The following is a 12,111-nucleotide window of genomic DNA, read 5'->3' on the forward strand; positions in this document are numbered from 1 at the left end:
ATTCAACACGATATTAAGATTCATCCATGTTGTTGTTAGTTCATTCTTTTTTTTTTTCCTTTTTCTTTTTTTTTCTTTTTTGCTGTGTAGCATTTCATTTTGTGTATAGACCGTCATTTGTTTTTCTGCTCTATTGGTTTCAGTATAATCGATCTCAGTTTGGGACTCTCATGAATAAGGCTTCCGTGAACATTCTCATCCAAGTGTTTTAGTACACATATGCTTTTATTTCTTTTGTGTATATATAAGAAGTATTTTAACTTTATGAAAAAGCAAAACTGCAAAATAGTTCTATAAAGTAGGTATACCATTTTACCCTTTGATAAGCAATGTATGAAAGTTTTTGTTTCACATACTTGTCAACATTTGGAGTTTTCAATCGTTTAGCCATCTGGTCGGTGTAAAATGGAATTTCATATGGTTTTAATTTCATGTCCCTGATGACTAGTGTGTTGAGCCACCCATTCAATGTAGTTTTTGCACATTGGGATATCTGTTTGTGGGAAGTTGACTGTTAAAGTCATTAGCCCATTTGAAAAATGCTTTATTCTTTTCATTATGCTTTTTAACAGTTCTTTATAGATTCTGGATACATGTCCTTTGTCAGATGTATGTATTGCGAATATTCTCTCAGCCTCTGTCTTGTCTTTTTATTGCCTTTCAAAGAGCAGAAGTTTTTCAATTTTGATGAAGTTCAGTTTATCAATGTTAATAGTTGTTTTTTGTGTCCCAAGAATTCTTTGTTTATTATTAAATTGTGAAGATTTTCCTATTTTTTTCTAAAAGTTTTGTAGGTTTAGCTCTTAAATTTCGGTGTGTTAACTTTGGTGGATATGGGATAAGGGTTGAGATTTATTTTATTTCCATTGAGTATTCAGTTTTTCATTTTTTTTTTAAAGGCTTTTTTTTTCTCTCATTGAATTGATTTGATGCCTTAATATTGACTGTTTATGCATGTGTCTATCTCTGGTTTCTTTTCTATCTCATTCATCTATTTGTCTATCTTTAAGCCAGTGCCACACTGTTTTGATTACTGTAACTTTTTAGTAAGTCTTGAAATTGGATAGTATAAGTCCTCCAATTTTTTTGTTTGTTTGTTTTCCAAAATTGTTTTGACTATTCTAGGTCCTTTGTATTTCCACATAATTTTCATTAGACTTTGTCAACTTCTGCAAAAATAGCTGCTGAGATTTTGATTGGGTTTGTGGGGTTCGGGGTGCATGGTCGACTTAAGAGTATCAGGCTTTCTAATCCATGATCATATATTTCTCCATTTATAGCAGCCTTTATATATTTATTCTGGGTTTTTGTTGTTGTTGTTGTTGTTTTGTTTTTTGCAGAATAACTGATTATAGTGATGATGGTTAAACTTTCCTTTAAAAGTAGTGTGAGATCTTTCTGCAGCTTTGGATTCATTTCGTTTGAGATAGTATGAGTTTAATGGTCATCAAGTCAGTGTTGAAAGCCTGGGGTGATGTTTAGAAAACGGTACTGAAAGTTCAGTTTCCTGCAGTTCTCAGTGGGTAGAGAATCCCCTCTTGAATGAGGGGAAAGAAGGAGTTGGGGGACTGAGAGGGAAAGGAGTAATTACTTCCTTGTTGGAAGGAAGTGATGCTTGTGACTCAGAGGAAACCAAGTAACACGAACCCAGAGTTTTTTTGATCCCTAATGATTTGATGTCTAAAATATGGCGGAGAGGGGGAGGTTTATCAAAGTGCTAACATTTTGAAGCGTTTGGCCATCTCTGCCAATTACTTCAGGACAGTGGCTCAAGACTTTGCAGACTTGTGTATCTTCAGTAAAAATAATGGCTTCACTTTTCATGGCATAAAATGGAAAGTCAGGAGGTCAGTTGTTGAGAAGGGAGGGCTTTGCCAAATCTGTTCCACAAGATTTAAACCCCTCTTTTGTATCTGAACTTAAAGACAAAACGGAAGTGTAGGGCAGAAGCGAGGGGAATGGGGGGGAGGACGTTATGGAGCCAAAATGACTTCTGATTTCTGTAGTTACTGCATATTCTTTATTGATATTTCAAATATTACACCCACGTAATCATCTAGGAACAGATATTATGTGGAGAGGTGTCCTGCTCTGTTGTTAGCCTGATAGTGCTAACAGTAATTATGGAAAACTCGTTCAAGTTTTTTTGTCTCTTTCTAATAATTCTAAGTTAAGGAGGGGTTTTTTTTTTTTTAACTATTATTATTAACCTAGTAGCCAAGACTTAAATAAATCTCTACCTTGAAGTCCAAAGATTAATTTTTAAATAATACACTTTCTTTTGAATGCTATGCTCTTAAAATCTATAGAGATCTGTGTTGTCTGGTTTTGAGAATTTAATTTATAATGTCATTCTACCTATTTCTGTGAATTGTAGTTTAATGAAATTGATTTGTTTTCCCCTAAGAATCACTAAAGGAATAGAGTGTCCTAAAGAAAATACTAATGGCCCAAACTAATTTCAGCTCTTATAATGTATCTAATGTGAAAAATTTCCTGGCATTTTTTGAAACTTGGCTTTAAGGAAAATTTTTGATCCTTTGGTAACTAGTCATCTTTAATATGGTCATGGACCTGTCTAGTAACCACAGACTGACTGAAGTTGGCTGTGTGTTTGTGTCTACATACGTGTGTGTGTGGGGGGGGGTAATATTTTTCCCCAATCCCGAGGCAGTAAGTATTCTATTTTTATTCTATTTTATCTGAGCAGTGAATAGTCAGAGGATTTTATATACTCTCCTTAAAAATTGTGCAGTAAAAATTTAAAGTCACTTTTTCTCCTTATTTTCTCTCTCTCTCTTTTTCTGTCTCTCTCCTCCTCCCTCCCTCCTTTCCTCCCTTCCTCCCCCACCCTCGTTTTAGGGTAACCAGGAGCCAACAACAACTCCTGACGCAATGGTTCAGCCTTTTACTACCATCCCGTTTCCACCGCCTCCCCAGAATGGAATTCCCACAGAATATGGAGTGCCACACACTCAGGACTATGCCGGCCAGACCAGTGAGCATAACCTGACACTCTACGGAAGTACGCAAGCGCATGGAGAACAGAGTAGCAACTCACCTAGCACACAAAACGGATCTCTTACGGTATGTGTATCGTGAGGTGGAAAAGGAAGGGTGTGTGCCATCTTCGAAGTCTTCATCTTAATCATCATACCTAAAACCCGTTGAGTTAACTTTACGTTAAGTAGCATTTATGTAATTGCAGTTCTACTCCAAGCATTGTAATTACAAGATAAGGGCTTAGAATTAAAACTCACAGTCTTAGCCCGCCCTGGAGTTTATAGCTTAGAGGTGGAACAGAAATACAACAAGGTAAGCGCAGAGGCAGGAGTAAACTGAGGAGGAGGATGCTCTTTTCAGCTTTCCCAGTAACTTTCATTTTGCAAAATCTCCTGGTCCCTTCTCTGTTCTCGTCATGCACAGTCGCTCAGCAGCATCCCCTACACGTTGCCTCCTCCCTCCTCTTTGAGGTACTTAGTCTCTTGGTTTTTCTGACACTTGCTATTTTCCTCCTAAATACAAGAAGTTCTTTCTTAGTTTTCTTCTGCTGGTTCCTCTGTTTCTGTTCAATTTTTAAAACATTGCGATACAGCAAGCCTGGGTTCTAGGACCCCTTTTCCTCTTATTTTATGTTCTTTCTATATATACTACTAAATTCATCTAATTCCTCAAGCAAAACCTATCAGTCATTCTTTATTTCTTTATTTCCTTCATCTCTACATTCAGCCCATTAGCAAGTCCCTGCAACCATAACGCTAAAACATTTTCTTACTTCAGCCTCTTTTTATCTTAGGAGTATAGCTGGATAGTGAACATGACTTACGAGCTCAGCCCTTCTGGCAGATTTCTTGGGTTTGAGTCCCTATATGGCCCCTGCTTAGCAATACAACCTTGGTCCAGTTACATAATCTCTTTCTCCCTTAGCTTGCTCATCGGTAAAATGAAGACAGTAGTACCTACCTCAGGTGGCCATTGGGAGATTGAAAAGAGTTGAACTCATATAAGGTGTTTATCGTCGTCGTCACCCTTCTAATCCAAATCTCATCACTTGTTTCCTGTATTACTGTGGCCTGACTTATCCATTCTCCACATAGCAGCCAGGATAGGTTTTATAAAAAAAATGGAAGTAATGCTATTTTCCTGCTTAACTGATGGTTCCCTAACATACTCAGAATAAAATCTAAACTCTGTGCTTGGTTTACTAATCCCTGGTCCCAGCCACCACCTCTTTGACTTCAGCTCTTACTACTAATTTGCTAAAGTAAAGGGAATGTCTTAAATTAGCAATAGGTGTGTATCTCAGGTATGTCATCCTACAGAGAATCATATCAGCCGTGGGAGCTGTGTGCTATATTTCCAAAGATAAAGATGTGCTTTACTCAACATGGAAAGATCTAGCTTGAGTTTTTAGAATTATTTTTGCCTTTCTTGTATCAGATTATCAGAAGAGCTTTATTTCGTCTTTAAACCACTTGATAAGATTTGTATGTGTGTATGTTTTAAGTAATTTACCTGGACTTAAACTGTGGAATGTGGCTACTCCATGGTGTACAGTCACTGATGCTTCTGCTTACTGATTTTCACTCTCATTTTTACCTTTGAGCCTGGCCGGAAGTCGCCCCTGCGTCTCCCTGGCTTAGTGGTGGTCAGCCAGTGATCTGGGCAGAGGTTGCGCTTAAGCACCTCGAGCTTGTAAGGCTTTCACCCTTGGTCGATCCGTCTGTTTGTGGGTTGGGAAGCACGTTCAGAGTTTAGCCAGGTCTCAAGTTTGCCTTGGATTTTCCTTTCTCTTTGGCCCTCTCTGGTCTCTCCTCCTCCTCCATGCAGTTTCACAGTCAGTGAGGAGAGCATGGCCAGCCCTTCTGTGAGTCTCGTTACCAGGGTCCCCCCATTAGATTTCTTGCTCGCCCACCACTCACCCCAATTAGACCACAACCTCAAGCTAGAAGAACTGTATTCCCCTTGTTAGGCTCCTACCAAGTTTGCCACTTTTAGCCGACAAAAGTGTGAGTTATCTACTGCTCCCCTGCCCAAGGCCCCAAGTTGAGTCTACCCCCTCTGGCAGCAAAGCTACTGGTTTTTGTGGCCCTAAGCCCTGTGCTGGTAAAACAGGGTTCTCCCAGCAGAACTAAGGGTTGAAAGTGGGGTTAGGGGTTGGAATAGTCTCAGACAATAAGTTTACAAACTCCTGCTGGTATTACCCTAAGCTCTGGCAATTTTTCAAGAAACTTCTGTTTATTATCTGCCTTTGATTGATTTCTGGAACCCTGAAATGACTGTTGGGCACTTTTGTCCAGTTTTCTTACTGTTGTCACTGACGTGCTCACACCATCATAGCCAGAGGTCCCTTCCCTGAATCATTTCATGGTAGTTTACAGTTACTCACTGTGTTTGTCTTCACCACTGCCCATTCCCACCCCCACCCCCACCTGGCCCTTTTTTTCTTATCACCACCATTTCCCATTCTTTCAGACTCCCAGATATTTCTAATGACAGTGACAGTGTTAAGGGCAATCTCTGTTCCTTAATATAAATAGATACAGTTAATTAAGACTTCTGTTTCTCATCCATATTAGAAACTGTTCACTATATAACTTGGTATTATACGGATCAATTTGAATTCTTAAACAAATATCAAAATAAAATTAGGAATTCATGTGTATAGATTGTCAGTTGTTTTTTACTGAGGAGAACATGGAAAATCCCCTTTGAATTGTGTCTACAGACAGAGATAGCACAGGTTCTATGATTAGGACGTTGTTAACGGTAAAATGGGAAATTCTTAGGAAGCTCTGGTTGAAGATACTTCTTATATTTTTAAGTGTATGTTTTAAATGTAAATGCGAATCTGCTTCTCTTAAGCTGTTTGCTTTTGGAAGTTGTGTGTGTGTTCCTAGGGGACGTGCGTGTACAGAGAAAGATTGAGCATACATCCGAAAACCTAGATTTGACAACATTATGGATTATTCTTTTAAACTTTTACTATCTAATAATTATGTTTCTAAAAATGAGTCTGCTGATTCCTGTGGCCAATTACATTTAAAAGGTAGATGGGAAGCATTGTTATTTGTAAATAAATGATACTCTAAATTTGCGTGACACCTTTCTGTTTAAAAATTGCTTCCACAAACAGTATTTTATTATAAAATAGCCCTCACTGTACCCCTCTGGCTCCTCACCTCCACCTCAACAACAGAAGATGGTGTGTGCATGCGTCAGTCTCTTAGCAGGCACCCGTGCATCTTTTCCCATTCAGGTTAAGCGTCACCTCTGCTGGGAAGCCTTGCTTACTGCATTCCTAGGCAAAGCCATATTTGTGCGTACTTCATGTAGGCTCAAGTAGACTCCTAAACTGACCAATTTTGTGGAACTTAAAAGATGTGATCTTTTTGTTTGCTTTTGTCTCTCTAAGCTGTAAGCTTTTTTAGAAAAGTTCTTTTTGTTCATATTTTGCATTCCCTGACTTAGCACAGTTCCTGGCACTTAATAGTTACTCAGTAAATATTTCTTGCGGAAAAAATGAAAGAAGGTACAAGTGTGCCAGGGGAGGTCTGAGAAGAGAGAAGCTGAGGCTTTTTGGAGATGGCATTGATCTGAGCTTCGAATTAAGAGTGATTAGAATTCGAACATGCATAGACGGTGGTAGAAAGAATAGGAAAGTCCTTTCTAAAGGCAGAGTTGAAGAGATGGAAGAGATCTAGATATCTGAATGAAAGCATGAGTTTCCATTTGGCTGAAGCTTTGGATGTTTGCTCCATACTAATAGGAAATAAGGTGGGAGAAGAGTCGCTGGAGTATAAATTGGGACAAGTATTTGAATACATGGCTGCAAAATGACTTTACTGAAGGCTTTTGAACAATGAAATGTAAGTGAGCAGAATTGTGCTTCCAGAAGGTTAACCTGTTGTGTATCCAGAGTGAGTGGAAAAGCAGAGAGACTTTTTAGGCGAGTCTTATGCTTGGAACTGGTAATGAGGTTCTGGACTAGTGGGTTGCAGTAGTTATGTAGAGGAGGGCTGAATGACAGAGAAATTATGAAGATAGAATATACAGTATTTGACAGCTGATTGGATGAATAAAATGAGATCAGAGTCAAAGGTGTGATCCTTATGCAATAACTGCATCTTGAGTGAATCATTTTATCTCAAGTTTCACTTTTCTCATCTATCAAATGGAGCTAATAATGCCTACACGACAGGATTGTAGGGAGAATAAATTAGAAATGCTGTGGAAATTACTTGTTTAAATAGTTCTTTAAGATAATTGCTTTTAACCATCTTTTTAAATCAACCGTCCCTATTGATGTAACTTATTTGTGCTCTTTATTATTGTGAGCTACAGCTGTATTTTAATATAGATCTTGTTTATCTTGGATAATCCTGTCCTGATGGAGAGAACGAAAAGAAGAGACTTATACAAAAATGAGAAATAAGCAACGAAATCTGGAATTTTCTTTCTAAAATATGTTTTAAAAATTGATTTTAACATTGGTCTAGAAGCTTCTTGTGCTTTTAAGATGAGAGCTTATTGACAGTCAGTTGGTCTCATACTGTGCATTAGCAAAAGAGATAGCAGTTAGGGGTCTCCCACCTGGGTCTAGAGGCTGGAGTATCACTGAGCCTGCCTGCAGAGAAGAAAGGACCTCAGTTCCTATATGTTTGGATATCTTTCCAAATGCCAGCAGGTGTAAATACCCAAAGTATTTGAAGTAAACAAGCTTTAGGGGATAATCTTCAGATATGAGGTTTACATTTGTTTATATATTTTGAGGGCAGGAACTGTTACTTGTCCTCTTATTACTACCATTGGTGTGTAATGAATGTTTGGTGTTTATTGACTGAAAAAAAAAGAAACTTAAAAAGGCAGAGTTAAGCATCTTTGATTGATTAGTAATACCATTTGAAGTGTTGGAACAGAGTTGCTGGATCTGAAGCAGAGATTTGAGGAAATGGCTGAACAGCCTTACTCTGTTAGTCAGCTATAGACTTTGTAACTCTCCTCATTGGTGGCCTTGAAGTGCACCTCTTAATAAAGGTAGTTTGGACCCCATATCGTCCATCATCCTCAGTTTCCTCACTCTGTCACTCACCTTTTGGGGCCGAAGCTAGATTTCCTTGCATTCCTCTACTGTCTAACCATCCTCTCTTGGAATTACCCACCGACTCCCTCACTTGGAGGTGCCTCGTGGATTGGTGACTCACTAAAACATCGCCAAGAAGTTACAGCCCTTAACATTAAGTGGGCCCATTTGCCCAGATGAGGACCTCTGGAACATAATGGGAAAAGGGACCTACGTCTTTCTATCACATTGTGTGTTGTTGGGCCATATTACCTTCAGCCTGCAACGTAGTTATTAACCATTACTATGTTCTCTGTCCAGGCTAGAGATAGAGGCTTGGGGCTACAAAGGAGTTCATTCATCCAGCCATTCACTTTGCAGAGAGAGGCCCTCATTTTTCCCCCAAAGTAATAAAAGGATGTTGAGCCTACAGTACACACTCTCTATACATGTTATCAGTTATCCCTTAAAAGTAATTACTTGTATCCTCCAGCTCTGGAGTTTTGATACCTATAAGCAATTTCAAAGCCGGATCCATGAGGAAACTCTGGTCTGGTCTGAAAATGCAAGAGTTGCTACAGAAAACCATACTCAGAGCCAGGCATGGATAATTTTGAATAGAGAAACTATCCCTTTGCTTCATGTAAGACTCAAGACACCCTTTAAGCACGATGTTAACATTGTTAACGACAACACTATGGCCTCCCCTTTGCTCTCTTTCATTTATTTACTTGCTTAAGCCCAGCAAAAGAAACTTGAACTAAAAAGTGCTAGGAACGGTCGCGTGGGGCTCTCCTGACCCTCTCCGCTCTCCCGTGTTAGGTGAGGGCGAGGGAGCGCTAATGAGTAATAGGGAGCCGTGGTTTCTCTTCTTCTGTCTACAAATACTTTTTCATAAGTATTTTGTACTGTCTTTTGAAGTCAGTAAACTCAGATTAGAATCATTGAATTTTAAAGCTACAATGGATTGTAGAAATCATCTTATACCTTCCTTTTAGAACAGAGGTCAGCGGTTTCAAGTGTCTTGAACAAGGCTCCACTAGCTGGTAACAGCTGAGACGGGAAATCTGATTTCAGTCGACCTTTATTCTAGTTTTTCTCCTGCCTCCCCATCCACACAAATGATAAAAAATAAAAAGGCGTCCATAGGGATGGTCTTCAGTGCCACTTACTCTTCAACTTTAAGCTCCACTAGAATGTACTAACAGATTTCTTTCATTCTAAAATTAAATCGTACATAAAATATTAAAGAATCATTCAGTTAAATGTAAAGTTTTTAAAATTTGAAGTGATCTACGTGTGTTTCACTCATATATTATATATCATTTTTAGATAAGTGACTTGCTATGATTTTTGTTCAACAGTGTGATATTGGTTTTTGTTTCACAGTATGATATTGATAATATATGATATTACATATTCAAATGATGCCCTTTGTAATTCCTTTTTATAGCACTTCGACCCACTGAAAAAAGAACTAGATATTTTCTGAAGAAAGTTGAATTATTGGTTTATCGAAAAAAAAAGTTAGCTTATGTTTAAATGCCTAAATAGAACTAGATTCTCAAGATTTGGCTTGTCATAGCAATATTCAAACACATGGAAGAAATGCTTTTTAAAGTAGCTAAATCTAAAAGTAACTTTTCTCAAATAGGGAATTGCTCTATGTAAATGTCATTCAATTTTCTATGCCCCCAAAATTGATGGTGGCATTAGATAAAATAATTTTCTATTCAGTATATTACAAGTGGTTTCACTGTATATTAGCACTGTGATATATCCTGATTTTCAGTAAATAAGCATATGGATCAAGATTTCACTTTAAAAAAAAATATTCTATCATGTTAGGATATTTTTGCTCTTTAACAAGAAGTTCATATGATCTAATTCCACCAGGTTTTAGCCCATGTTATACTCCATTATAAACATTTATAAAAATGCTTTAAATGCTAACAAATATAGTTGGTGGAGCAACATGAATCGTAATTCCTTATTTTTTTAAGGCACCGTAAAGTGACATAATAAAAAGTATCCAAACCCGAAAAACTGAATTAGAAAAAAAAAAACTGTTTTGAAAAAACTTTTTATTTAATATTGTCATTCGGGAGCTTGAACGCTGGACATCAGATTGAGTTTGGTTTAGCTCCTAGCTCCTTCCATTTGCTAAATTAGTAATCATGAGAGAATTATAACTCTAATGCTCATTTTCCCCATCTGTAAAAATGGTGATAATAGTTCCTATTCCATAGGGTTGTTTTTAAGATTAAATGAGAAAATGAATAGCAAGTTCTTAGGATGTACTGCCTGGCACACAGTAAATATTCAGTAAATATTAGCAATGACACTATTAGTATGTAATGATTTCATTTCAAAGAAAGTGTTATAGGCAGCCCTTGATTTATAAAACAATACAAATTAACAGGCTATGCAATTATATCTCTTTTCTCTTTTGCCATTTTCTTCTCTCGTACACTTAGGAGCTAGTCCTCTAAGAGTCATTCTCATTAAAGAGTATTTTTTAAAGTGAATTTTATAGCCTCCTCTACACAAATGAATGACATGTGTAATACATGTTTGGGAAGAAGGGTGAGTTCTCGCTCTTCAGAATTCACGGGAAGCCCATTAACCTTGTTTAGTCCAGTATTTCCCAGATTTGTTTGACCATGAAACCCATTCTCTGCAAAATACCAGTTCACATCCTACAGAAATAGCACTCAACCCTTTGGGAAATCCTGCTGTGATATGTACTTTGTATACACACACACATACCCTTTAGCTGCTCTTAAAGCCATTTCGGTCAATGAACTTTCTATTAGATTTTCTTGGGTATAAAGTACATCACAATCTTATTTTATACCGATGTGAATCATTCAGAATTAAAATAGTATGATATAGAAAAGTTAATGAAATTTTACTTTTGTTCAGATTTTAAACTGGTAAAGAACAAAATTCAACAGTAAATCACACAGATCAGTGATTTATGAATCGGGTAGCATACAATCTAGCAAATAGAAAGGAGCTCCAAAGAGCTGTACTAGACAAGAGATTATATAGACAGAAGGGAGCAGAAACAAGAAAGTTATACCGGGCATTTGCTGATTGGTTAAAGCAGGGTTACTTTCCTAAATTGGAAGAGAGGGAAATCTTGGAGCTGGGCCAGATAACTTGCGCTGATAGGCAAGTGGTGGTTGGTTGATCTGGGCCTTCCCTTTCTGGGAGAGCTGAGCACAGACATTTAGTTAAGTGTTGGTTTGCTGACACGTGGGGCTTAGCATGAGTGACTCCATTTCGAGTCCAATCTTGTTCTTTTAACAGAACTAATGTGAATCTTCCTAAATGAAAATAGTTAATTGCCTAATTTCAGAGCTATATGAATTGTATGGCAATTCACATGGCAGCTCTAATTTTAACTGTTAATGGAAATATCTACTATCCTTTGGTAAGTTTAGTTTTAAATTTTGCAGTTTTCAGAACCATGACCCTTGCACTATATGTGACTGCCTCTGTAACACTGTGAAAATATCTAATTCACTCTTTGAAGAGGATTCACGTAAACCTTGACTGAAGAAATTGAATTCTAACTAGAGGTCTACAATCTCTTGTTCACAGTTAAAATCCAAAAGGTGAAAATAAGAAATGAAGAGATCTCAGAAAATATGAAAATTAATTATTGATTGAAGAAATTGGAAAATTCATAAGTCAAAGTATTATTCCTGAATTAATCAAAGGATTCCTTAGTGTCTCCAATTATATATTAAGTCTTATTATGATAGGGACTTGGAAAATACTTCATCTTATATTGCCCAGAGTTGTCTTTCAGACCATAACAGGACATTTGTTCACAAAGTATAATTAAAATATTTTCATTGTCTCGTAGAGAAATCAGAACAGTTCATCCATTTCCCACTTATAAGAATTTTTAAAGTTTGAGTTCATCAAAACAAAACATTTTTAGGAGGATTTGAGACTTAAAAATCTGTTTCGCTTTTCAGCGTGAAAAGCCCTGGGTTCGTCAGCAGTGTGGACAGAGAGCTGGACCTCACGGGGAA

General features: G+C 37.4%; 1 protein-coding gene across 21 annotated transcripts in view; it reads left to right on the forward strand.

The window, feature by feature from the left end:
- Positions 1–12,111, forward strand: part of RBFOX2 (RNA binding fox-1 homolog 2) — a 237,587-nt gene that overhangs the window by 184,233 nt on the left and 41,243 nt on the right. For 18 of the 21 annotated variants that reach the window (XM_039877800.1, XM_039877794.1, XM_039877815.1 and 15 more), the window contains one exon: positions 2,863–3,087. In XM_039877800.1, coding sequence (XP_039733734.1) covers positions 2,863–3,087 — 225 coding nt within the window. The remainder of the gene's footprint in view (positions 1–2,862; positions 3,088–12,111) is intronic. The other 3 variants (XM_039877797.1, XM_039877805.1, XM_039877809.1) reach the window with 1 other exon arrangement.

The sequence above is a fragment of the Pteropus medius genome, unplaced genomic scaffold (assembly GCF_902729225.1).
Source record: "Pteropus medius unplaced genomic scaffold, Ma_sr-lr_union100, whole genome shotgun sequence".
Classification (NCBI taxonomy): Eukaryota; Metazoa; Chordata; class Mammalia; order Chiroptera; family Pteropodidae; genus Pteropus; species Pteropus medius.